This window comes from Nothobranchius furzeri, chromosome 3 (assembly GCF_043380555.1).
Source record: "Nothobranchius furzeri strain GRZ-AD chromosome 3, NfurGRZ-RIMD1, whole genome shotgun sequence".
NCBI classification, from domain to species: Eukaryota; Metazoa; Chordata; class Actinopteri; order Cyprinodontiformes; family Nothobranchiidae; genus Nothobranchius; species Nothobranchius furzeri.
In genome coordinates, this window is record NC_091743.1 from 70,423,492 (window position 1) to 70,451,313 (window position 27,822).

Below are 27,822 nucleotides of genomic sequence, written 5' to 3' on the forward strand. Positions count from 1 at the left end.
TTACACCACAGCCACGGTAAACCCACCGAGATAATATATTTTTTAAAACAAGACGGTTATTATTATTGTCAACTTTTTTACCGGGGTTTACCGCTACACCGGTTACCGTGACAACTGTATTAGAGATCACTGCAAATGTGTTTTAAAAAATCAATATCAATCAAAATATTTCACCTTATTTAGATCCCACTAGTTCTGCATCAAAAATAAAATCAAGACGACATTAAACAGCTCAATAACGTGTGAACAAAGAGATGACGTATATGTGTCAGCTGTTTTGTACTGATTTCTCCATTTCTTAGTTTTTAATTACAATATAATAAATTCACATCATAGTGATAATAAGATGCCCTGAAGCTGTTGTATTTACATGTTCTAGAACGTCACACTGACATGTGCGGCTGTTTGCAAGGCGGCATTTATTCTTTCACGTGAAACATTATCATTCGTGTCTTTTCACACCTGTCCTGTTCACACCTGTCCAACATATGTTCACGGCTGAAATGAAATTTGAAGCTCATGATGAATACGAGTGTAAATGCTCAACCTTACACTTAAATATTGGGGAAAGATTCATGAATTAACACACACAAGGAAAGATGTAAAAAGGGCTTGAATAAATGTAAAGAGCACTTTCTGTACGTCTGGTCATTCCCTAAGCCCTCTACCATCACATGATTTTCAATAATTACTTTACTTTACATTTACATTAGTAACTTCCATATAATACTGATATATGTCAACACATAGTAGTTTTCACAACCATTCTAATGGTAATTTACATACATTTTAACAGTATTGTTATTCACATTTGGTTTAAAATGCCTAAATGTCTTTTTTCAACATTTTAATCCATTTATTCTTTAAACGTTTAGAAGCACTTAAATTCAAGATTACAGCTTTAGTGAGTTGTGCAGCGTAGAGGAAGAATGATATTCTAATCAATAAGTAATGACCAATGACCAATTTGTATCTCTTTTCTTTAATGATTGGTCTTATCTAACGGTGTTATCGATTTTCCAGTATAGTTCATCCTTAAAGCTCTTAAGGTTCCTTAGCAGTACTTGTGTATCATGCCATGCTTATTTCTTTTTGAATGCACTTTATTTAAACACATAACAATAATTCACAAAAGTAAATTGGATGGCAGCAATCTTTAACTGATAAATGTTGCTCCATCCTGTTGAATGAAACAGGAGACTTGTGGAGACCTTCATCGTGTTAATCTGTTGAAACAGGAAACAGGGAAGAATCAGTTACATTTCATTTCCATTGGAGCAAACTTAAAGGCATACTAAGTGAAATTTAGTCTGTTGCCACATTCTCAAGAGTTAAATAAATGGGGAAAAACCAGCCCAGTCATTCTCCGAATCTGGCAGTATTCAGTTAGCTTTATCTTAGCATAATGAATGTAAGTGAATGGTAAAAGCTAGCATTTTGTGTGAAAAAATAATGAAAATTTGCAGAACCAATCTACATGTGTTTTGTGGATTTGGAGAAGGCATTTAACCACAACCCTTGGGGGGTACTTTGAGAGTATGGGGCCCTCTGATACGGGCTGTTAGGTCCCTGTATGACTGGTGTCAATGCTTGGTCCGCATTGCCGGCAGTAAGTCGAGCTTGTTTCCAGTGAGAGTTGGATTCTGCCGAGGCTGCTCTTTGTCAAGGATTCTGTTCATAATTTTTGTGGACAGGGTTTGTAGGCACAGCAATGGTGTTGAGGATATCTGTTTTGGTGGCCTAAGGATTGAGTCTCTTTTTGCAGATGATGTGGTCCTGTTGACTTCATCAGAACGTGATCTCTGGCTCTCACTGGAACGGTTCACAGCTGGAATTAGATTCAGCTCCTCTAAATCAGAGACCATGGTCCTGGGTCGGAAAAGGCTAGAATGCCTTCTCAGGGTCAGAGGTGAGGTCCTGCCCCAAGTAGAGGTGTTTAAGTAACTCAGGGTCTTGTTCACGAGTGAGGGAAAGATGGAGTGCGAGTTCAACAGGCGGATTGGTGCTGCATCTGCAGTGATGCGGGCGTTGTACCGATCTGTCATGGTGAAGAGAGAGCTAAACCGGAAGGCAAATATCAATCAATCAATAAGGCAGTCAATATGATTGAACCGTCACCTTATCGTGGTGGAGGAGTTTGAGTGCCCTAATGATCCTAGGAGCTATGTTGTCTGGGGCACTTAGTGACCCTGGTAGGGTCTCCCATGACAAATTGGTCTTAGGTGAAGGGTGAGACAAAGAACGGTTCGAAGGATCTTTCATGGCGGTTAAAACGAAGAGTCGGAGTACCCGGCCCGGAGGGTTACCGGGGTCCCACCCTGGAGCCAGGCCTGGGGTTGGGGCCCGTGAGCGAGCGCCTGGTGGCCGGGCTTTCGCCCATGGGGCCCGGCCGGGCCCAGCCCGAACCGGATACATGGGCTCGTCCAACTGTGGACCCACCACCCGCAGGAGGAACATGAAGGGTCCGGTGCAATGCGAATCGGGTGGCAGACCAAGGCGGGAGCCTTGGCGGTCCAATCCCCGGACAAGAAAACTAGTTTTTGGGACATGGAACGTCACCTCGCTGGTGGGGAAGGAGCCGGGGCTTGTGGCAGAGGTTGAGCGGTACCGGCTAGATATAGTCGGACTCACCTCGACACATTGCATTGGCTCTGGATCCCGAGACCTGGAGAGGGGTTGGACACTCTACTTTGCTGGAGTTGCTCCGGGTGAGAGGCGGAGGGCTGGGTTTGGCTTTTTGTTAGCCCCAAGACTCTCTGCCTGTGTGTTGGGGTTTACCCCGGGGGACAAGAGGGTAGCTTCCTTGCGCCTTCGGGTCGGGGAACGGGTCCTGACTGTTGTTTGTGCTTATGGGCCAAATATCAGTTCAGAGTACCCACCCTTTTTGGAGTCCCTGGGACGAGTGCTAGATAGTGCTCCATCAGGGGACTCCATTGTCCTGCTGGGGGACTTCAATGCTCACGTGGGCAATGACAGCTTGACCTGGAGGGGTGTGATTGGGAGGAACGGCCCACCTAATCAGAACTCGAGCGGTGTTTTGTTATTGGACTTCTGTGCAAGCCGCAGTTTGGCCATAACGAACACCATGTTCGAACATAAGGATGCCCACCGGTACACTTGGTACCAGGGCAGCCTAGGTCACAGGTCGATGATAGATTTTGTAGTCGTATCATCTGACCTGCGGCCGTATGTTTTGGACACCCGAGTGAAGAGAGGGGCGGAGCTGTCAACTGATCACCACCTGGTGGTGAGTTGGATCAGATGGCAAGGGAACATGCCGCGTAGACCTGGCAGACACAAACGCATAGTGAGGGTCTGCTGGGAACGCCTGGCAGAAGAACCTGTCAAGACGGTCTTCAACTCCCACCTCCGGCAGAGCTTTGACCACGTCCCGAGAGCAGTGGGGGACATTGAGTCCGAGTGGGCCTTGTTCCACTCTGCGATTGTCGAGGCGGCTGTTGCTAGCTGTGGTCGTAAGGTGGCCGGTGCCAGTCGTGGTGGCAACCCCCGTACCTGCTGGTGGACACCAGAGGTTCGGGGAGCCGTCAGGCTGAAGAAGGAGGCCTACAGGGCGTGGCTGGTCTGTGGGTCTCCGGAGGCAGCAGACAGGTACCGGATAGCCAAGCGGGGTGCAGCAGTGGCAGTTGCCGAGGCAAAATCTCGGGCGTGGGAGGAGTTTGGTGAGGCCATGGAGAAAGACTATCGATCGGCTCCAAAGAGGTTCTGGCAAACTGTCAGGCGCCTCAGGAGAGGAAGGCAGCAACTCGCTCACACTGTTTACAGTGGGGATGGGGAGCTGCTGACGTCAACTGAGGCTATAGTCGGACGGTGGAAGGAATACTTTGAGGAGCTCCTCAATCCCACCAATGTGCATTCCGAGGAGGAACCAGAGCTGGGAGGCCTGGGGATGGACTGTCCGATCTCGGGGGCAGAAGTTGCTGAGGTAGTCAAACAACTACACAGCGGCGGAGCCCCGGGGGCGGATGAGGTTCGTCCTGGGTATCTCAAGGCTATGGATGTTGTAGGGCTGTCATGGTTGACACGTCTCTACAACATTGCGTGGTCATCGGGGGCAGTTCCTAGGGAGTGGCAGACCGGGGTGGTGGTCCCCATCTTTAAGAAGGGTGACCTGAGGGTGTGTTCCAACTATAGGGGGATCACACTCCTCAGCCTCCCTGGAAAGGTCTACTCCAAGGTACTGGAGAGGAGGGTCCGATCGATAGTTGAATCTCAGATAGAGGAGGAGCAATGTGGTTTTCGTCCTGGCCGTAGAACTGTGGACCAGCTCTATACCCTTGCAAGGGTGATGGAGGGGGCATGGGAGTTTGCCCAACCAATCCACATGTGCTTTGTGGATTTTGAGAAGGCTTATGACCGTGTCCCCAGGGGCACCCTGTGGGGGACGCTCCAGGAGTAAGGGGTGGGTGGCTTTCTGTTAAGGGCCATTCAGTCCCTTTACCAGAGGAGTGTGAGTTTGGTCCGCATAGCCGGTAGTAAGTCGGACCTGTTCCCAGTGAGGGTTGGACTCCGCCAGGGCTGCCCTTTGTCACCGGTTCTGTTCATCACTTTTGTGGACAGAATTTCTAGACGCAGCCGTGGTGTGGAGTGTGTCGAGTTTGGTGGCAGGAGAATCTCGTCTCTGCTTTTTGCGGATGATGTGGTCCTCCTAGCTTCATCCAGCTCTGACCTTCAGCTCTTGCTGGGTAGGTTCGCGGCCGAATGTGAAGCGGCTGGGATGAGGATCAGCACCTCCAAATCTGAGACCATGGTTCTCGACCGGAAAAGGGTGGCTTGCCACCTCCGGGTCGGGGGAGAGGTCCTACCTCAAGTGGAGGAGTTTAAGTATCTCGGGGTCTTGTTCACGAGTGAGGGTAGGAGGGATCGGGAGATCGACAGGCGGATTGGTTCGGCGTCTGCAGTGATGCGGACGCTGAGCTGATCTGTCGTGGGGAAGAGGGAGCTGAGCCAGAAAGCCAGGCTCTCAATTTACCGGTCGATCTACGTCCCAATCCTCACCTATGGTCATGAGCTTTGGGTAATGACCGAAAGAACGAGATCGCGGATACAAGCGGCCGAAATGAGTTTCCTCCGTAGGGTGGCCGGGCTCAGCCTTAGAGATAGGGTGAGGAGCTCGGACATTCGGGAGGGACTCGGAGTAGAACCGCTGCTCCTCCGGATCGAAAGGAGCCAGTTGAGGTGGTTTGGGCATTTGGTCAGGATGCCTCCTGGACGCCTCCCCGGGGAGGTGTTTCGGGCATGTCCTGCCGGCAGAAGGCCCCCGGGTCGACCCAGGACACGTTGGAGAGGTTACATCTCCAATCTGGTCCGGGAACGCCTTGGGGTCCTGCCGGAGGAGCTGGTGGACAAGGCCGGGGAGAGGACGGCCTGGAGCTCCCTAGTTGGGATGCTGCCCCCGCGACCCGGACCCGGATAAGCGGAGGAAGACGAAGACGAAGACGAATATGATTATTAAGGCCACTAAGTAAAAGTACGATCGTTTATGGGACATGCTAGCTGTTACCATTCACTTACATTTTTTATGTAAGAAGAGATCTTTTCTATAGCGCCTCTCAAGATAAAAATCACGAGGCGCTTCACAAAAACAAAAAATGTAAAATATAAAAAAGAATTTAGAAAATAATTAAAAATATATTTTGAAAGAGCAAAAAATAGACAATTGTGATTAAAAATGTAAAGAAAGAGAGAGTGATTAGGAAAGGGGGAAATCAGTGGATCCTGAGGAAGGTAGAGTAGGTGGGGAGAGCAGAACAAGGAGAGGGTGATGAAGGTCACACCAAAGCCAGCTTGAACAAGTGAGTCTTCAGCTACTTTTTGAAGGAGTCCACTGATCTCAGGGGGAGAGAGTTCCAGAGTCTGGGGGCCACAGCAGCAAATTATCTGTCACCTTTGGTCTTTAGCCTGGTGCGTTGCACCTCAGGGACCTGCTGAGGGTGTAGGGACTAAGAAGGTCACCAATGAATGGTGGTGCTTGTCCATGTAAGGCCCTAAAAACCAGAACCCAGAAAATAACCCTGGAGTTGACTGGCAGCCAATGAAGCTGGAGGAGAAGCGGGGTGATGTGGGTGTGTTTGGAGGACTTGGTCAGAAGCCGAGTACAGGCATTCTGAACCACCTGTAGACGGTTCAGGGAGGTTCTGCTCAGACACGTGAAAAGAGAGTTGCAGTAGCCTAGGCGTGAGGAGATGAAGGTGTGGAGAACTGTCTCAAGTTCAGAGCAGGATAGAATGGGACTCAGCTTTGCAATATTCCTTTGCAATGTAACCCAAAAACCTAAAGCTAAAAGAATGCTGCCAGATTAGGAGAATGGTTACAAAAGGCTGGTTACAAAAGGCTTTTTACACTTATCTAATGTTGCCTCCCTAAGGTGATGACCAGAGGGGCAACTGGTTTCCTGTTCAATAACGTGTGTCTGTGATGAAGAATAGAAAAAAAGGACACACGTTGAGCTGATGTCAGTTTCACAACAGGAAGGTTTATTCTTCCTCTGTGCCCCAAAAAGCTACTCGATACCACTGCGCGAAATACGGCAACAGACTAAATTTCCCTTAGGGGTGTAAAACCCCTTTAAACATTTAAGAAACCAAACCTATAGTTTTTACCTTTAACGAGAAGTTTTGTTGCACACTCCACCCTGCCTAGAGGGTTTTCTGCAACAACTGTGTAATCGCCGCTGTCCTTGGGTCTGACGTTGAGCACCAGCAGGGAGCAGACGCCACATGTGTTTGTGATGTGGTAGTTGGTGTTGGTGTTGAGGCTGAGGCTGTTTTTGTACCAGGTGACATGGGGCCTGGGGTTGCCCGTCACAGCACAACTCATATAGCACTCATAGCTCTCAGGACTTTGGTGCATCTTTAGAGGAACAGAAAAGGATGGCGGTGCCTCAAAACTGCAGCTCTTGGAAGCAGGAAGGTTTAAAAAAACCTTTTCTGGAAGCAAAAAATAAAAATAATTATGAGACGTAATAAAATATTAATTGATTTTACTTGTCTGTTGCTGGAAACACTAAAATTTGGTGTTCACGTAGCCTGACAAACTATACGCGAATGCAGTCTGGCCACGGTCCATTGACACTCTCAGTTGTGGGGTCTCTGCATGCTATTGGATAACAAACAGCATGACGGACTCACCGCTACGGGTGTTCATCATGGAGGCAGTCCGCCACACTCCGTCAAAGAAGATGCAAACAAATCCTCTTTTAAAATAAATTTAAATATAGATTTTATCTACATGTTTTTGTTGGTTTTTAAATGGTTTTATTTGTTTTTATTTCTTTATGTTCATTTCTGTTGTGCAGCGCTTTGTTTGTTCCTTGGGCCATGAGAAGGCGCTGTATAAATAAAGTTTAGTAGTAGTAGTAGTAGTAGTAGAAGTACTTCTATCTGCTCTTGACTCAAAGAAAAGCCCAAGTCAAAATAGTCCAAAATTGATGCCAAAGCCCTTTCAAACGAGATGCCGCCACCTTTGTTTTTGGAGTAACATCCCGCCCACCCTCAGAGTGATTGGCCCATCAAACCAATAGAGCGCTGTGGATTACATCGTGTAAGAAGCAGGGAGAAAGACAATTATACATTTTTTTAAAATAAATAAACATGCTGTGACTGGCCAGCCACAATACTGGCTGGGGCTGCTGAGGTTCCAATGGAGCTTGGCTAGACTGAAATGCAAAGTAAAAATATTTTGCTTTGGCAAATGGCGGCCTAGATTCTAGTCTATCTTTCATGTATATTAGCCAAATTCTAAAACTTGCCTTTCTTCTTGTTCACTTGCCAGGTTGCTGACTCAGATGGTTCTGAAAGCCCCATGTCATTTTTGGCATAGATCCGGAACTTATACTGCCTTCCTGGCATGATATTGATGGCAGTGAACATGTTGTTGAAGAGATGATCAGCCACTGTTTGCCAAGTGTGTTTAACAGAATCATGTTTGCTAACTACATAATGGAGTCTGTCATCTTTCTTCTCATCTGGAGAGGGCGTCCATGTCACTGAGACAGTTCCTGACACGTTCTCATTCAGCTCTACGGGGCCCGGAGGCTTGGGATCATCTACAGAGCAGGAAGGAAATAATTACCAACTTTTTCCTTTAATTGTTATCAGTCATTGTTGGAGGATTTCAATGGTTTGAAAACCTTTCCAGGCTGAAGGTAATTAGTTAAAAAAACATTTTTGCTTTAATGAATGAATGGATACGGAAGACTTTTGTTTTACCTGTGACTCTTATCTCAACGCTGGAGGTCTCCTGACCAACAATGTTCTTGACAATAATGGTGTAGATCCCTGTGTCGTTACGCTCTGATGAGGGTATCATTAACTGTGAGGATGTATCTGTGTTGCTCACTGTCACATTTTTGGCTACAGGCAAGCCATCCTTTAGCCAAGTGATCTCTGGCATTGGAGATGCCTGTTAAAAGATGCAGATTTAGGAAGTGGATTCATAGTGAAACAAATATAAAGTGCTACTTTATACCCATGTTGAGTATAAATCAGTGAAAAGGACCAATGTCAAAAGAATTTTAATGTGTATTTAGAAACAGTTTATTTCATGATGCGTTTGGTTTTTAGTGTGCTTTAACCTGGATGGCTCACTTTACTCACTTGAGAAGCCGCTCATGATTTTTATCGTAAGATAAAATAATAGTTTCTTCTTTCTTATTCTTCTGAATAGTTATTTTCTCATCTAGTCCCACCTGTTCCAATAGCTGATTGGTTCTTTATTATGTCCTTTGCATGTTTCTGGTTTTCTGATTGGATTTTTGTTACTGTCAATTTTCATTGTTGTCTTTTATTTGTTGACCAAAGTGTCGATCGATATTCGTCATGATTTAATTTTTTAATAAGATTCTGTTTGGTTTTAATTTTGTTTGGGTCCACAAAAATGAATTTGTCATGGAAAAAGAAACAAAAATATTTAATCGATGAAGGGTTAGGGTTTCCTCTGTACTTGGTTATTACATTTATAAATGACTAACTTACGATTTGAGGGACCGTTTGGACACATTAAAAGTGTTATTTCTATCACGTAACTCAGAGAAACACACATGAAATCTAATCTTTGTTTTAAGAACCTGATATGATGTAATTAGTTGAAAAATCATTACAGAACCTTAAAATTGAAGTTGATTCGAGTGGTGTTCCCCGCTCTCACCACCATGAAGTTCTTCATTTTTCTGTCAGTAAATTGAGGTCTCACTGTCAAATCAAAAGAAATGGTTTAACAAGAAAGAGTGAGAGATCCCCAACAAAATTATAGCGACTCACCTGGAGGAGGCATTGCGATGATGTAATTGTCCAACTCCTGAGGATGACCCTCTCCACCCTCATTGGTGGCGATAACTCTTACCCAGTACATGGCCATAGACCTCAGACCCACAAGTGTGAAGGAGTTCATAATGATGGCGTTGGAGTTACAACGATCCCATTCTGGGTTTTCTGCTGGTCGAAGCTCCACAAAGTACCCCTTGGCTTCATCTTGGATGCCTTCCTCCTCAGTGGGTTTAGTCCAGATCAGTGACAAGGTGGTGTATGAGGAGTCGGTCACCTTCAGGTCAGTAACTTTACCTGGAGGCTCTGAGATGTGGCAGATACACACTGAAGCAAAATAAACTGACAAGCTGTTTGGTCATCTGAGCTTTGTTCATTTTTTTTACTCACTCTTTGGATCTCTTGCTATCACAAACTCAGAAGGTGCACTTGGCTCTCCAGCGCCTGACGTGTTGATAGCTGACACTCTGAACTCGTACTCAATGCCTTCAACCACATCCTTCACCGCACATTGTTTTCCTGTTGGCACAGCCAACTGAGATGTGTTTAAATAATTCGTTTTCTTACCAGATTTAAGGGAAAACCCCAGCATAACTGACTGTTGGGGCAGTCAAACCTTTGATGGGTTCTTCAGGTGGGTTGACCATGCCCCACAGGTTACTCCCATTCTTGCGTTTTTCCACACTGTATCCCAAAATCTTTGTTCCTCCAGTATTAGCAGGCGCAGTCCAGGCAAGATTAATGCAGTCTTTGAAAGCGCTGACAATCTTTGGGGCGGATGGAGGTCCGGGGTATGCTAATGTAAAAAAAAAAATTCTGTCACATCGAAAATGTTTTTCCAAACCCTTCTGAGATCACTCACCCTTTGTCCCTGCTTGGATGTCATCAGTCTCCATCATTTCACTGGTGCCATGTTTGGTTTCAGCCCTGATGTGGTAACAGTATTTTCTCCCGTGATCCACATCTGTGTCTCTGTATTTAGACTCTGGCCCAATCTTTCCCAGCTTTTTCCAGCTGTTGCGACCAACTTGCTGACGCTCAAGAATATAGTTGGTCACGGGGCAGCCGCCAGCGTCTTTGGGGGGTCTCCATTTGAACTCGATGCAAGAAGAGGAACTCTCAATGATATCCACCGGACCCAGAGGCGGTGTGGGTTTATCTGTTGTGTAGACCAACAAGGCTGTGAAGATTCACAACTACCAAACACTTCAAATGGCTTTAATGGTTAAAAGGTGCTGTTTTCTTTTTCAAGCGCAGTGATGAAATGTTACCTAACACTATAAGTTACGTGATGGCCTCAGCTGTTCCACATTCATTTTTAATTTTGATTTTAATTCCACCGCTGGCTCTGCGTTGGCACTTGGTGAGTACAAGTCTGCTATGTGTGGAGGATTTCTCAATCTTGATATTATTCTCCTCCATCAGCTCTTCACCATCATTGTACCATTGAATTTTCATTGGCTCGCAGCCAACAAATGCCAGCTTGAAGGTTGCATCTTTTCCCGTTTTGACTGTAACTGGTTTCATGAAGTCAGCGAGGTAATCAGAGTTGATTCTTGGAGGATCTAGTTAAAAAACAAAAAAAAATCTAAAATACTTTTCTAAACTGATGCTGAATGCCTTGCATGTTGGCTGTTTTGCTTGACATTACCTTCAACAACCAGCATGGCTTCAGTTTTACGACCATCAACTTGACATTTAAACTTTCCAGCATCTTTCTCATTGCAGTTTTTGATTATTAGTTTGCGATAAGCTCCGTCTTTAACAGTACTCATGTTGTCTGCCTGTGTTATCTGAAATGGAGACACTCATATAAGCATTCTAACTTCTCAGAGGATTAAAGCTGAGACTAGTAGTTTAGTGCTGAACCTCTCGTCCATCTTTGTACCACACGGCTTCACCATCTTCACTGCTGAGCTTGCAGAGCATCTCTGCATCTGTGCCAATGATAGCAGTTGCATCTGAAAGGCCACTGGTGAAGAAAACCCCTGGGTCTAAAAAAGAAAACAAAACACTAACTTACAGCTTATTTGTGATTTTACACAGAAATATGTAATATACACAACAGTATCTAGAGTAAAATTCATGATCTGATGCATCTCACCAACAACAGTTTCAGGAACAAGTGGGCCCGTTCTCACTCTTTGCCTCTTTTCTTGAACTGGCTCCTCTTCTGCCTCTTCCTCCTTAACGGGTGCAGGTTCCTCCTGTTTCAAATATTTCACCTCTTCCTGCTCTAGAGATTCTAGCCACTCTACTTTTTCCTCCACTTGTGCTTTTGGCTCTGCCTTTACTGGGGCCAGTTTCACAGTTTTAGCTTCGGGTTCAGGTTCAGGTTCACACTCAAGGGTTTCTTCCTCTGCTGCTGCTTCCTCCTCTGCTCTTTCCCTTGCCTTTGCTATCAATTCCTCCCTCTCTTTTTGTAATCTGTCCTGTTGCGCCTGTGCAATCCTGAGAAGATCATCTCCTCCACCACCTGCACGAGTAGCCTTACGAGCTTTCTTCTTTCCAATCATGTTTGGATCCTTGTCAGCTAATAAAGAAAAACATATCCACAGGAAAATGTTTATGTTTAACTCAATTTAAATAATAAAGTAAATAAGTTCATATATTTGTTCAATTGTTAATTTGGTTTACGTTTTAATTATTTAAAGAACTACCTGGAGTGGAAGTCTTATAACAGTAAATCTTACCCGAGAAATGTTTCTGCAACAAAATCTTTCACAGGCATTAAAAACCAAGTTTTAATATCGGTCAGCTTCCCTTTTGCACATTTGACATCATAGTCCATCACTTCTGCAGAATCTATTTCAAAAGGTGTCACGACAGAAAGATGTTTCACTGTAATTGAAGCTTTAACTTGTCTCCTTCTTGTACAACATGGTTTTAGATGCACACACCATGAAGATAAAAACCTTTTTTTCCTTCCATTATTTGGTTAACAGTCATGGACCAAATCAGTCCATTTGCATAACTACTAAGAATTATTGTTAGAAAAATTCTGAAAAGGCTACTTGTTTTATTGTTTAGGGCACAATTTGAGGTCTTAAGACCGTACCTTCCACTATGAGCCAGGCATTGCATGATTTAATTCCAGCCACAGCTGCGTAAATTCCTTTGTCCAGTAGCAGGCAGTCCTTCACCACCAAAGTGTGAATCAGCATGTCTTCTGAGACGGTTATATCATATTTGTCTCCTTGCTCCAGTGGGTTGTTCTTCCCCATCCACGAGATTTTTGACATTGGATGTGAGAGCACACACTGAAACACAGCATCCTCTCTTTCCTGTGCATTCACATCTTGAATCTTAACCAGGAAGTCCACTGCTGGAACTAAAGCAAAGCAAAAACAAACCGTTAAACTCACCGTCGCTATTCTCAGTGTTTTGCATTTTTAAATGTTTGCATACTTTTTAATTCAGTTGAAAATATCTTGACTCCATCTATTTCCAGTTGGTACATTCCAGCATCTTCAGGATTTACACCTCTAATGCTGAAAACAAACTTCTTACCCACCCGTTTAAGTCCGTGTTTTACTTCTGTGTCCACATCAAAGGGAATCATTACTCCATCCTGTTCAGATGTTACCATAAAGATGAAAACATATTTTTTATCTACTAACAAAATATACAGATTAGCTTTCAGTGCTTTCCATTAGTGCTTTTGAAAAAAAAAAAAAAACATCACCTTGAATAAGAAAATTTTGCTGTTAGGGTCTTTGAGTGACATTTCAAGTTCAAACTCTGCAGCACCGGTAGGTTTCAGTTCAATGGGCTTCAAGTTGCAGTTTTTCAACAACCTATAGTGACATAACAATTCAAAGCAAACATGTATTCAGTGATGTTTAAAGTAGGGGTGAGACATGATTAAAAAGTAATTAATTAATTAGAGGCTTTGTAATTAATTAATCTTGATTAATCACATTTTATTTTCAGTGAGGCACAGATGACATAGCCACACTTTGAGTATATTTCTGTAACCACAAGGTCTATTTGATCACTTTTGTCTCATTATAAAGGCAACCATCATGGGATTTGTTGGGATGTGAAAATATTAGTATGTGTTACTGATGAAGTGTAAAAAAACATGGAACATTGTAAATATGTGTACTGAACTGAACACTAGGTGGCAGCAGAGCACTGATAAAATATATAGAGGTGTAGTGTAGAGTTCAGGGGAAGTTCTGCTGAAGGTTACAAGATGAATGTTGTGTGTTTGCCTGTCCCTCCTGCTGTAATAATGTTCGCATGGATAAAGTTCCTGCCTGCCTGCTTTCTACCAACTAGAAAACAATGATAAAGAAGTTGATTTTCTTTTCTTCGTGAAGAAAAATTTGTCATAGAAAGGTTTATGTGGTCTTGTAGCTCAGGCTCTGTAGTTTTGTTAGAGGTGCAGTTTGATGATATTTATTGATAAATAGGGCATCAATTGTGATGCAAAACTTTTCAGGCCCCCAATTTAAGGTTGCTTGGGTTTAAAGTAATCATAATTAATATGTTCAATTCTCACCCCTAGTTTTAATATATAGGTTAACAGAGTTTTCCAGAAAAGTGATATGGACACAAACCTTCTCCTGCTCCTGCTCCCTCTCAAGTTTTTTTTCGTTAAGTTTTTTCAGCATCCACCTGAAATCTGTAATACCATATTGTGCACAGATGGTCTCATAATCCGTCTTGTCCGCGCTCAATAACAGTTCCCAAAACCTGTCATCGATTTCTAGCTTTGTCTCTTCTTTTGTTGCTATGTCCGTCCTCAAAAGAAAAAGAAAATGTATTCGAACAAAATCAAAATATTAAAGCAGGTTTTGTGCAGTTCCTTCCAACTTACCTGCTTCTTAATGTTTTTTTAAAGTCTTCAGGTAACTCCCGAATTGCTAGAACACAAGCAGCATCGTCATTAGACTTATTTCATAACTCAGTGATGGTTGAATATTGGTGAACTAGAGACTGCATACCAGTTCTTGATTGTTGCATGGCTTTATTCTTCTTAAAGCCAACTAAATAGAAAAAAATTTAAATGAGATAAAATAGGAATTTAGATTTTAGTGTTTGCTTCAGATTTGACTGAATCATTCATGTCCAACCTTCGATGACGTTGAGCGTAATGGTGACAACGGCTTTTCCAAAGTCGTTTTTTGCATAACACTTGTAGGTATCCGCTTGATCCATGCTAACATCAGGCATCTATCATAGATATGCTTCTGCTTTATACTAGTTCTATGATGCCTTAAACAGTCGTGAGAGAAAGCTGTCTTACCTGTAGTTGGTGTTCACCAGAAAACTTATCAAAAACACATTTGTATCTGTCCTCGTTGATTTCTCCGTTATTCCTCATCCAGGTCACAGTTGGGTCTGGGTTACCATTAATGATGGCTCTGAAGATGGCCAGTTTTCCTACACAAGGGGGACCAAAGAACTTTGTCAATATTATGATGTGATTCAGAAAAAATATTTGTGTGTATTTAGAGGTGTGCTGCATAACCTTCTTGAATTGTGAGTGCCGGATGAAATCTGGGGTGGACATTCCTTCAGGGACTTTTTCCACATACTGAGTGATCATAACCCCAGGCACTCGTGACCTCAGTTTAATTTTCACTGTCATTAAATAGGAGACGTGAGTATAAACCTTTGTTTATATATTAGTTTGATGGAATTTTTCTTGTCTGAAATCCACTTTCCTACTCACCCTGCCCGGGAGCAGTAGGATACTCATCCTTAGCTTTGCTAATCTTTAACATCTTGACACCAACTTCCCTGTTCAAATTCAATTCAAATCAAGTTTATTTATATAGCGCCAAATCACAAAAGTTGTCTCAAGGCACTCCACATGGTAAACATTCCAATACAGGTCAGTTCATCAAGCCAAAGTTTCCCATATAAGGAACCCAGCAAATTGCATCAAGTCACTGACTAGTGTCAGTGATTTTACAGCAATCGGCTAAATGAACATATCACAACAAAACCTGTGAAGCTTTAAGCAATTTTTGTTGGCTTTATTTGTCTTCAAGCTGATGATTTGGCTTTTCTGCCATTCTCAACAAGAATTCCCATCCACCTCACTGGAAATTTATGGCTGCCAGACATTCGAAATTGGCTCTGGGTATCACGTATCACATTTTTAGGTAATCTATTGTTGATGTAAGCTATTTTATCCCACAATTAGAAAAAAGCATATGAAGAATTTTGTTTTACCGAAATAATACTAAAAAGATTATGGTCACTGAAAAGAAAAAGAACTCTGACTCTGAGAAAAAGTCAAAATTCTGATGTTAAAATAAGATTAAAATAAGAATTACTTTTCTTTCCTTTTTTTCTTTTCAGTCACCCTAATCCTCTTCCATAATGAGGAAACATTTCTGTGGTTTGATGTCAAAAGAATTTATATATATATATATATATATATATATTGTACCATTCAGGTCAAAGATTAAAAATAATTCATTACCGTCAAGTTTTATTCTATTAGAAAAGCTTTACAACCATCAAAAAATGTCTGATGCTGCAGCTGCATTAGGATTTTATTTTTACAGGTACATTTTTTTAATAGATTCAGTTCATATGAACATCTCCTGGTAAAAATGGGAATGAAACTCCTTCTTGCATCATAAGTTGTTATCTAAGCAGCTCAATTCTCAGTTTTTTATTCTTTTTGGGAAAATTTTTTTTTTCTTATTATAGTTCTATGACTGGATCCTTGTGGTCTTTAATTATAGATAATAGCTACTTAAACTATTACAAGTGAATATAAATAAAAAAGATTCAAGCTGAGTTCCCACAGTTAATAAAGTGTGTGCATATTTAAACAATGCGTACACATGATGAGCTTCTGCAGAGCTAAATCTGTCTGAGAGCGAAAATAGCTTAGCCTAGGGTGTTATGAGGGATCTGATTTATGAATGCCAGGTTTGTCACTTAAATTTCATGGCTCCTTTAATAACAGAACGTACTCTCTTATTTTTGTGCAATTAAATGGTTTTCAGTTAGGCTAAAAGTTGTGCAAAGGACTGTTTCCCTCAGGAGGGAAGTGTGGAAGGTATGCTAATTAATTTTATTATGATTTACTGTCTTTATTAAAACAATATCAGTGACTATTTATTCAGGATTTTATGTTGTAGCACTTTACTGTTAGACCAATACATTTCATAATAATAATAAAAATGTTGGTTAATGAATTTAATTTTCATTATTAGAATCGAATTATAAAACTTTACTTATGAGAAAAATAAATTCATATATTTTTTACTAAGTAGTTTAAAATAATTGGTTAAACTCTGAATTATTTAGTAATATTGATGTGCAGAGACCACGCAAAATATGTACACAAATCAAATGTCTAAAAACATGCAACAAATCCTGCTTTTTTTAATAAGTACTTACTATTTTTGCTAGTAATCTTCAGAGCTCTGCAGTGTGTCAGTCAGTTTGTGTCTTGTTCTTTAGCGTGGACTCCCCGTTTTAAAAGGCCATAAAGACTTTCATGACCCTCAGAGTTACCCAACCCGCTGCTTTTCAATTGCAGTTCGTGGAGATAGGTTTACGCCGTGATACCTGGTACTAAAGTTCTGAAGGTTCTTGAAAGGGTTGCCTCCAGTCAAGGCAGAGGTTCGAGATGAGCTGCTCACTTGGTCTCTATTAGTCATCCATGTGGATCTCTTTATGCAATAAGAAATATGGTTAAAATGCTCTGAAGTTTTTGCTTTAAGCCCTTGAAGGTCAGAAACTGGAAACGAAACTCAAAAACTAACATTTCTCATGAAAAAGATGCTCAACCTTATTAGTGAAATGCATTTACTTTCAATCTCAACCTGAAACCGTGAAACGCCACCCTGCTCCTGTCAGTCACATTTTTGTTCTCAATGTTCCCTTTTTCCTTCGAGGCACTAAACGTGGAAAGATGTCTGACCCCGCAAACACACGCTCAGACCCGTAACATAAGAAGAGCGCACATAAATTAAGCTTCTTGAAGACAAACTAGCAGCATGGAACTCAAAGCTTACCAAACTGAAACTCTGAACAAATTATTTTTTTTTTACTTTTGAGTAGCAACTTTTAAATTGTCAAGTTTTTAAAGCAACTTACAAAACATCTTCAATAAATTGACATCAAAATGCAGTTTTAAACATTTATTTATGCAGCTGAAACCCACACAAATTTGCCAATGCACGCAAACAATGATGAGTATTTTTTGAATTTCAAATACGATCACTTAAACATTGCTACACGATGATGGTAATTTGAAACCAAAATGAGCCTGCGAACAGTTATAAATATAACAAAAGCAGTTTGATCAAAAATGCTAAACAAAATCCAGAACTTTCTCAATCTGGCCACGTGGGGATGCTTTTCCCACTGAGGAGTCACTGTAAGATGTCCATTGGATGTTTAGGAGGGAGGGTTGACGCTTCTTACACAAACAAAATCACTCTCCCCATGCATTGTAACAATTTCACCACATTTTGCAAAAATCCCGTTTACCCACTAACATATTTAAGAAAATACTATGGCATACTAACAAGCAAACATTTTCTATTTTTCCATGTGAACCGTTAAACCTTCAAACTGGTTATCAAGCTTTTATTTTGATGAAATAGCACAATATCAAGTTGGCATCAGTTTAATTGTTTAAGTGTCAATGCACAAACTGTGACTTTATCTAAACCCTTTGCAGTTCATAAACAAATATTTAACTTGAAATGTAAATTTGCACCAGTTACATTAATAATTTTTCTTCGTTTGCTGTGAAAGATGTGCAGATTCCTTGTGTTTTGCTCTCCTGTTAAACTTATTCTGCAAAAGTGAACACAGATAGTAATTAGTTTCAGAAATTTTTCATTTCTTTTGTAAAATCTGCATCATGCAAAACTCAAATGGTGGGAGCATACCTCTGACTGAGAGTTTAGTTGAACTCTCTGCCCTTCCCAGTGGGCTTTCCGCAACAACCTTGTACTCCCCAGTGTCTTTGGCTCCGACTCTCAGTATAAGCAGAGAACAGACTCCACAGGTGTTGGAGATGAAGTAGTTAGTGTTGGTATTAAGGCTGATGTTGTTTCTGAGCCACGTCACATGAGGTTTAGGGTCTCCCTTCACAGCACACGTCATGTAGCACTCATATCCTTGAGGGGCGGTGTGCAATTTTAGTGGGACGAGGAACTTGGGAGGACACTGTAGATCGCAGACCTTTGAGTCGGGCATTTTCACAGTAAATCTTTCTGTAGGGAAACATAAATGCATTGATAAAAACCTAAAAGGCCAATATGTAAGAATGAAGTAAGAATGACATCCTGTGGTCACAGTTTGGTAACGCAGACTAGTTTCTGAACAAAGAGTGACTCTACTGTTCGGTGAGTTACATTGCTGTTGCAAGCTACGGAGATGGCAAGTGAAGATGAGTCAAACAGTAAGTTGATAAATACATTTGACTGTACTATTGAGTTGTTGGTAATTGAAAATGTAGCTTGAGATATGTTTAGAGCCGATTATTTGCTTCTAATTCACTGTTAGCACTTTAGCTCAACGCCAGACTACAGCCTTTCTCACCCGATTTTGGAGTAAAACAAAAAAAATGCCGTAGCTTCTTGGAAGTGCAAGAAATAACTTCAGGGCTGTTTGCTGGCTTTTGTTTTTTAAACAACTTTGGAGAGTTTTGTCTGCCGGTTTCAAAACTCAAATGCTGATGGAACAGTAATTGCCACACAGACTCTGCAACCCCACAGGTTCACAGATTGTAAACAAAGACTACATCACCCTGTGGCCACATTGAATAAACAAAAACTGGCAACCCACCAGCCAGCTCAGAAGGAAATCTACTTCAATGAAACCTTCCATCCAACATGTTTGAGACTTTAGAAAGACAATCCCTCATAGGTCGGCGGTAGCTCAGGAGGTAGAGCGGGTTATCCAGCAGTTAGAAGGTTATAGGATTGATCCTGGCTCCCACCAGAGAATGCTGCTTTTGTGTCCTTGGGAAAAACATTTAAACTGCCTTGGCTGCTGGTGGTGGTCAGAGGGACCAGTCGCGCCAGTATTCCGCAGTCTCGCTTTCATCAGTGCGCCTTTGGGCAGCTGTGGCTAAATTGTAGCTCATCATTACCAGTGTGTGAATGTGTTTGTCCATGGGTGGATGACTGATTGTGTTTTGAAGATTTTAAGAAAGCACTATACAAAAACAGGCCATTTACCATTGACTGTTTTGGAATTATTATGTTGGTAGAAACTTTATCAACTTCACACGGTACAGCACTCTGCAGCCCTCTACTGGCCAGACACTGCACTTAACAGATTTGTGGAGTGGGTAGGTGTCCTAGGGGGCGCTCTTTACGTGCTTTACAGCAGTTTGCTTTTTTCTGTGTTGGTAGCTAATAAAAGGTTAGCTGTTAACTTTCTCGTTTTGCCGACTGTCAAAGAACACAAGATGACAATAAATAAATAAATAAAAAGAAATTCAGGGCTTTTTTGTTGTAAAAGTCAGATAGTAATGTCTTTGAAGGCAATGCAAAGAGCTAAAACCAGAGTAGACATTGGCCTACATTCATTAAAGGTAACAGAAGGAGGCTATGAAACCACAAACTGATGGTAACCTGGCTTTGTTGCTTCTGGACTTGTAAGCAATAACATTTTTGTTTAACAGTGTGGTTCTTTTTATTTTGTGGATTATTTAGTAAGACTTGGCTCGTGTTAGTGTTGGCTTGTTGTTAGCGCTAGCTACAGCCAGCTGCTGCATAGTCGTTTACGACAGTTGTAAGTCTGTTTTCAAGCAGTTGGATGGCGAAGCTGGAAACTGTTTAGTGTTACCTTAATAAATAATTTATATTTCAACACTGTCAGGACGATTTCTTCATGATGCAACACATAAAAAATCACTAGCTTTATTCTTTTTTTTTAGTACCTTTTTTAGCAGGAATCAGCCATTTTGGTGACTCTGAAGGGTTCGAGGAGCCCATGTCATTCTTTGCATAAACTCTGAACTTGTATTCCCGGCCCGGCATGATGTTGCAGGCTGTAAATTTATTGTTGAAGATTCGATCGGCCACAACATGCCAGGTTTTTTTGACCGAGTCACGTTTTGTCACCATGTAGTGAAGTCTGTCATCTCGCTTCTCATCAGGAGACGCTGCCCATGAAATGGTCACGGTGCCGGGCACGTTTTCATCGAGTTCCACCGGACCTGGAGGCTTGGGCTCATCTGGAGTTAAAGCACATGTTTCTCTTTTGAATCTGAGTAGAGTATTTAATACAGCAAGAAAGCACAGTAGTTTGTAGAACTGACCCGTGACTCGAATTTCAATACTGAACATTTCTTGACCCACAATGTTCTTGACTATGATCGTGTAAATTCCTGTGTCTGAACGCTCAGCTGAAGTAATCAGAAGCTGAGAGGTACCCTCGGATGTACTGATGGTCACCTTTTTAGACACGGGGCACCCGTCTTTTAGCCAGATCACATCTGGCCAAGGTGACGCCTACGCAAAAATACAAAGACAAACGTTTTCATGAATTTGCACCAAAAAATAAAAAAATAATATATATATATATATATATATATATATATATATATATATATATATATATATATATATATATATATATATATATATAAGCATGGAATTATATAAGCATGGAATTATACAACTCCCTCAATTACCTCAAAGTTAATGTTGACTCGTGCAGAATTTCCTGCTCTCACAATCATAAAGCTCTTGATCTTGGCGTCAGTAAAACGTGGCCTCACTGTAAAAATATCAGAGTGAGAGTTATAGTAAAAAGAATTCCTATAAGAAAAATCAGTTAAAAATAGAAGTTTTTTGCAAAACTTGGAAAACAGCAACACAACTAAATGCATTATCCATACAAAATAAACACACATACTTGTGTTTAAATGAATTTCATTCAAACACAAGTATGTGTGTGTTTATTTATTTATTCATTTTGTATTTTAGTTTGGAGTGCAAACATCTAATATTTACAACTGCCTGCAAGTTCATTTTCAACAAATTAAGCTGTATTTTGAACAAAACAGCAATATTAAATAATGAAATCAACAGCCTAAGCTAACAATTAATTATTGAAACATATCATCTATATAAACTGAAATATTACCAGGGAAGATTTTTATTGTGTCTATATTTTTTGTAAGTCATATTTAATATTTTTGTCATCTCTAGACAGTTTAAATGGGCTATAGCTGTTATTTATTGCACACTTGAAGTTAATTTAAACAGACAAATGTGGCACTGTTAGCATAGCATGTTTTATCACAAGGTTTACATTCTCTTGAAAAGTAACATACATTGCCCGGCCAAAACAAAAGTCATCAACTGAATTTACCCTAAGTAAATAGGTACGGGCCACCTATTTGATAATTACTGCATGGGAGATTGTCTTCCAGCTTGCAACAAGTCAAAGGTTGAATATGGTATATAAACATTATAGTGACACCTAGTGTGTAGAGGTTGTAGTTGCAACAATAGAACAAGGTTACCAGCCAACAGGATGGCAGGTTCACTGCCGATGTATGAAGTGACCATTCAGCGCCATGCCCAGTAATGAATCGTACAGGGTAAGGACTAAGTTCTACTACTATGTTTATTTCACAACAGTATTAATGTTAGAACATCTTCTGGGCTCAGAAGCAGCTACTTCACTTGTGAGTCCGCCATTTTCCACAGTGCCAGCCTCGCTGTGCCGAGCTGACTTTTTACCACAATGGTGTCCTCTATTGGCTGGTAGATGTATACATAAACCCAATGTTGTGCCCGTGCCAAAGAGTCCAGACCCTATGACCTTAACCCTATTAAGAGTCTTTGGGATGTGCTGGAGAAGGCTTTGTGCAGCGGTCAGACTCTACCATCATCAATGCAAGATCTTGGTGAAACATTAATGCAACATGGGTGGAAACAAATCTGGTGATGTTGCAGAATGGAATGTGTGCTGTAATCAAAGCTAAATGTGGTCCTACATAATACCGCTTGAACTTTTTTTGGGTGGTGACTTATTTTTATTTATTTTTTTGTCCGGGTAGTGTAAATGCTTAGGAATATACTGTGAAACTCAAAAAATTTGAATATTGTGCAAAGGTTTATTTCTGTCAGTTTTTCTCTGTAAAAGGTGGAACTGCTACAGTTTGTTTATCTCCAGGCTATGATCAGGCTTAATTTGAGCTGGATCTCGCCGGAACAAGATCCGGGAACTATCTTATTTTGAAAGGACCGTTCTGGCAACTGTCTGCTAGGATCCGGCAACTCAAGCGACAAACTTGTGCTATACGCAGGATTCGAAATACGGGTGAGCTAGGGAGCTCCTGGAAGCCCTCAACACACCCAGGGGGAGCCCGAAACGATCCTGGTTCTACTTATATTACATTATCTATGTGGACTCTGGGGATTATTTAGAGATGAGAGGCGCAGAGCTCTGATCGTTGACGCGCTCCAGACAGATGCGTCCTGAGCACGGCCACAGAAACATTCTCAAAGTGTCTCCAAAATCAAATTTAACACGCGTTTGTTTATGTCGGCTCATATCCTTTCATGCTTTCTGGCTTTTCCTGATGCATTTTGTTGCTGCGTTGCAGAGCGCATCACCTGTTTCATCCTCCGTTGAATTCACCTCACCGGTGCGGTCAGCTCGCACTCCGCTATTTTTGCGGTCGGTAGATCTTTTTGAACTGCAGTTCAAAAGTAATTCATAAGGTGAAAAAATATGAAGGCAGGTAGCAGTTTTTCTTTAGGATTGAGAGGAGATGCAGGAAGATAATAGAGAGAGCACAGAAAAATAGTCACATAAAAAACAAGTTCCTTTTTGTACCTGGTGGTTGCAACAAACGGACACCCTTGAAGGTAATCAGAAGTGAGGAACAGAAAATTGAGTAGTTTGTCGGGGGTCTCTTCATTGCTAAATGACTGCATCAATAGTGTCATTTAGGTTTACAACGTAGTAGGCACAGATTAAATGGACAGCCTTTTGCGCAAAATGCGGCCCTTCACGGAGCTCGTGCCAGACTGTGGATCACTGATGTTTGAGGACACACAGATATATTTTAAAAAATCTCTGAGATTTCGACTAATGAATACCTGGAAAATTTACCGGTATGCACTGTACCCTAGAAAAAGTAATGGCCTGCTGAAAGGTTATTTTTAGAAGTGGCGGATGTGCTGGTACCGGTCCAATGCACTGCTCTCTGTCCCTAAAGGATGAGTCTGATGAGATGATCATCAGAACCTGATCATCATGATCCGTTACTGGCAGCCGCTGTTTCTCTCTCCCCAACCCACCCCACGTACCCAGCATTGCACACTGCGCGATAATTAAACTGGCCCAAAAACTCCACCTTAAACCGGTTCTCCCAACATGACCACATACAGGCCAGCCTGGACATGCATCTGTGGCCAGAGTTTTCTTCTTTTTCAATCTCTCCTTTTCTGCTCCACCTTTCCTGGTCCGTCTAGGTCCATTTGGCCTCTGGGGCCAAAGGTGCATTGGTGCTGTAGCCGCTCTGGGGTGGTGGGGGTCTGCTACGCTTTGCCAGACCCCAAAAAAGTGAAAGGAGAGGGTGTCTTTGTGCCCAGTTTGCTCCGTTTGTGCGAGCATCAGGACAGCAGATGCCCTGATGAGTTGCATGACGGATTGTTCATTTAGATATTACGCACGTCATGACCGGCAGTCACTGAGCGGGCCAGTTTAACGGCCAGGCCACTGGGAAATCACTCGTTTCTCCTGATTACCAGTCCACCACTGAAGCGATGTGTGTTAACTTAGAGAATGTGGGCACAATTTTAATTACTACCCCCCATGCGTGTTCCGCCATCTGTTTTGCCTTTAGTGAACTTAAATGAAGCACTGTCTATGATGAGCTAATTATCAGGCTAGGTTAGACCAGCAATGACTCCAACTCCATCGCAGCTTCTGAAATTGGCTCTTCAGAAAATGCACATCAACCAGGAAAGCTTTCCTTTAACAGGATTCTTTTTACAGTTTATACATGATGCATAGAACTACCTCAAAGGCTGAAAATGAAAACAAACTATCCCCGGTCTGATCGCCTGAGATCTTCATATGGAGAATACTGAAAGTGTGAAGCTTGCATTACCTTCAAAACAAGGGGTTGAGTGAACTTTGCGTTTGTACTGATTAAGTTTTTCTCAAACTACGTTTTGTGAGGTTGAAGCAGAAATGGGGCATAATAATTCCAGTAATTCAGCCATGACTGAGAGATCATCTAGGCTCAGGAATCCTTTGCAGGTGTTGTGGGTTAATTAGTTTGGCACCTTGTTTCTAGAATGATGAACTTTTTTACAATTGTCTGAACTTTCGAATTGGGGTTTTCATAAGCTGTAAGCCATAATCATCACGGGTACACACATAATGGCTTGAAATGTCTGGTTTTGTATGAGTCTATCTCATATTAGCTTCTCTTTTGAAGTTGAATAACTGACATAAATGAACTTTTGCACCACATTCTAAATGTTAGAGTTCCACCTGTAATTTTATCTTTGCTAAAGCTAAAAAAATAATTCTTCCTTTCCATAATGTTCCATCCTTTACAGTTAAAGCAAAGTTAGATATTGGTGGTATCTCCTAGACCTGCACAAAGTTTATGTCAATAATGGGCCGTGTTTAACGTAATTTTCGAGCTACTTTAAGCACAAAATTAAATTACCAGTTTGATTTATGCATACATTTACTTACCAGGAGGGGGCATGGCAAGAATGTAATTGCTTAGTTCCTGAGGCTCTCCCTGTCCGCCATCATTAGAAGCAATGACTCTCACCCAGTACATGGCCATGGACTTCATGCCCTTTACTGTATATGTTGTCATGGTTATTGCATTAGAGTTGCATCGATCCCAGTCTGTATTTTCTGCAGGTCTGATCTCCACAAAATATCCTTTTGCTTCGTCTTCAACCCCCTTAATATCCTTGGGTTTGGTCCAAGACAGTGACAGGGTTGTGTAGGTGGAATCTGTCACTTTCAAGTCAAGCACTTTACCAGGAGGCTCTGTACACATGAAATTCAGTGCCAGATGTTATTATATCACACTAATACTTAATGCAGTTTATACATTTTGACAGTTCTATTATGTTTTCAAACCTCCACCTACTTTTAGGGTCTCTGGCAAACACAAACTCGGATGGTGTGCTGTATTCACCGGCTCCTGAGTTGTTGATTGCAGAGACACGGAACTCGTATTCCATGCCTTCAACCACATCCTTAACAGCACATTTACTGCCTGCAGCAAACGATTGACATATAGAAGTGTATCATAACATCAGTGGTTAGAAAGCAAATAAAAAGTAGTGGAAGAAGACTAATCCAGTTACCTTTGATCATCTCATTTGGTGGGTTGACTAGGCCCCAGAGGTTGCTGCCCTTCTTGCGTTTTTCAAGGTTGTATCCCAGGATACTGGTTCCACCGGTGTCAGAAGGAGGAGACCAGGTGACGTTGATGCAGTCTTTAAAGACACTGACAACCTTTGGTGCTGATGGAGGTGCAGGGTATGCTGAAAACGCAATCGGTTGGATTATGTAATTGGTTTATTGATCATTTAAAGTGGACATTGTATTGATGAGGTGAGTGGAAATATTTTAAACCTGGGTTTACCTTTTGTCCCAGCTTGAATGTCCTCTGTTTCCATCAGATCACTAGTGCCCATTTCAGTCTCCACCTTGATACGATAGCAGTATCTACGGCCATGATCCACGTCACTGTCCCGGTATTGGGCGACCGGACCAATAGGCCCCACCTTCTTCCAGGTGTTTCGGCCAATTTGCTGTCGTTCAAGAATATAGTGTTGTATCTTGCAGCCACCACTATCTTTTGGTGGTCTCCACTTGAAGTCAATTACAGAAGAACTGGCTTCAACTATCTCCAAAGGTCCCATTGGAGGTGTTGGTTTATCTGTCAGAAAAACATCACAGCTTGATAAATATTAACATGTCTTGATTTAACGTTCAGATTGACCTCCTATTTCCACCAAAAATTTGAAGTTCTGTAAAAATCTGTCCTTTGCATACCCAGCACATTAAGTTGGCTGATGGCTTCAGCAGTACCAAACTCGTTTTTGAGTTTTATCTTGATTTCACCACTGTCTTTACGCTGAAGCTTCAGCAAAAGCAAGCGTGTGCTCCCTTCTGAGGTCTCAATCTTGGTGTTGCCTTCATCTGCGAGTTCTTCCCCTTCATTGTACCACTGGACTTTTATAGGCTCTCGCCCAATGAAACTCACATTGAAAGTAGCCTTATGTCCCTTTTTCACGGTAACAGGATTTTTAAATGCTTCTAACTCCTCTGCAATGAATCGAGGCGGATCTGAAATCAAAATACAAGACATTCAAGATGGTTATTTTACAAGTCACTATTGGTGCCAAAAAAATGAAGAGTGGAGTTGAAAAATTTTAGGGTTGTCACGGTAACCGGTGTAGCGGTAAACCCCGGTAAAAAAAAGTTGACATTAATAATAACCGTCTTGTTTTTTAAAAAAAATATATCTCGGTGGATTACCGCGGCTGCGGTGTAGGCGCGGTGACCCTTACCAGCCCCCGTATCATCTGCTGAAGTTGCCGGCGGCACATGCGCACTTTGTTGTTTACGACCAAAACTTTCTTGAAGCTAAAGCTGAAATAATGGCCAAAGGAGGAGACAGCAGCGCTCAGGACATTTATTATCCCTCAATGAAGACAAAGTGGGAAGTACGGGGATTTTTTGGATATTTGAAGAATGCCGAAGGACAGAATAGAAGATAGCTATCCTGATTGCAGCACGTGCAGAAAAAGTGTCTGTGAAAGGCAGCAACGCTTCAAATCTCATGACACATCTGCGTGACCATCACCCACAACTCTACAGTCAACGCAAGGCAAGTTTACGTTAGCGTTTTAGCTAAATTGCGTGATCCGAGGTTTTAGTTTGAGGGAGAATTTAACGAGTCGCTATATAAAGCAGCCGCAGCACCGCTACCTGCATATAAACCGTGTCGCGGACACCCCCATGTTGAAATGACGCTATGCATTACGGGGCTCCCAGGGGCAGATAAGAGTTGGTCTCTCTCCGAGAATAATTATGAATTTAACAATGATTACTGCCTGATGACATTTTCCCAAATCTGCAAAGCTCACTGGAAGGACACAAACCGAGGACGATATTTTCCTGATATAGGGATTATTACTCAAGTAAGGGTAAAAACGTATCTGATTAGAAGGCTACTTGAGTACTGAGTATCATCTGATCTGATATTTTTAAAATGATGAGATCAGACAGAGAAAAAAAAGTTATGGGCAAGTATTGGTATTTTAAAGACTAAAGGGGAAATATGTAAACAAATAAACAACATAATTACAGAATAACACATTTTAGGCAAAACTTAGACACAAACCGAGGTCAATATTTTCCTGATATACAGGGTTTATTTTGAAAATATAACACGTTTAAAAAAATACCGCGATAATACCAAAAACCGTGATAATTTCTGTCACAATAACCGTGAGGTTAAATTTTCACACCGTGGCAACCCTACCTGTGATGCACACCCCTGAATGATTTAAATGTGTTCAGCACC

At 41.7% G+C, this 27,822-nt stretch overlaps 2 protein-coding genes across 3 annotated transcripts in view; both read right to left on the reverse strand.

Moving 5' to 3' along the window:
* Positions 1–963: 963 nt before the first annotated feature.
* Positions 964–15,086, reverse strand: LOC107385027 (immunoglobulin-like and fibronectin type III domain-containing protein 1). Its single transcript, XM_070549494.1, is given in 24 exon segments — positions 964–1,226; positions 6,621–6,947; positions 7,769–8,065; positions 8,229–8,421; positions 9,124–9,209; positions 9,279–9,587; positions 9,672–9,800; positions 9,898–10,077; positions 10,144–10,440; positions 10,553–10,846; positions 10,933–11,074; positions 11,151–11,275; positions 11,386–11,814; positions 12,340–12,612; positions 12,690–12,852; positions 12,967–13,066; positions 13,068–13,078; positions 13,847–14,030; positions 14,107–14,152; positions 14,234–14,275; positions 14,363–14,462; positions 14,536–14,672; positions 14,761–14,778; positions 14,781–15,086. Coding segments are annotated over 24 exon segments (3,987 nt in total). The 5' UTR covers positions 14,881–15,086; the 3' UTR covers positions 964–1,221.
* A 2,300-nt stretch (positions 15,087–17,386) lies between these two features.
* Positions 17,387–27,822, reverse strand: part of igfn1.1 (immunoglobulin like and fibronectin type III domain containing 1, tandem duplicate 1) — a 43,499-nt gene continuing 33,063 nt past the window's right edge. For both annotated transcript variants that reach the window (XM_015958592.3, XM_070549493.1), the window contains 10 exons: positions 26,286–26,579; positions 25,873–26,169; positions 25,592–25,771; positions 25,372–25,500; positions 24,960–25,268; positions 20,920–21,005; positions 20,545–20,737; positions 20,164–20,460; positions 18,161–18,487; positions 17,387–18,065 (listed from right to left, as the gene is read on the reverse strand). In XM_015958592.3, coding sequence (XP_015814078.3) covers positions 18,061–18,065; positions 18,161–18,487; positions 20,164–20,460; positions 20,545–20,737; positions 20,920–21,005; positions 24,960–25,268; positions 25,372–25,500; positions 25,592–25,771; positions 25,873–26,169; positions 26,286–26,579 — 2,117 coding nt within the window. In that variant the 3' untranslated portion in view covers positions 17,387–18,060. The remainder of the gene's footprint in view (positions 18,066–18,160; positions 18,488–20,163; positions 20,461–20,544; positions 20,738–20,919; positions 21,006–24,959; positions 25,269–25,371; positions 25,501–25,591; positions 25,772–25,872; positions 26,170–26,285; positions 26,580–27,822) is intronic.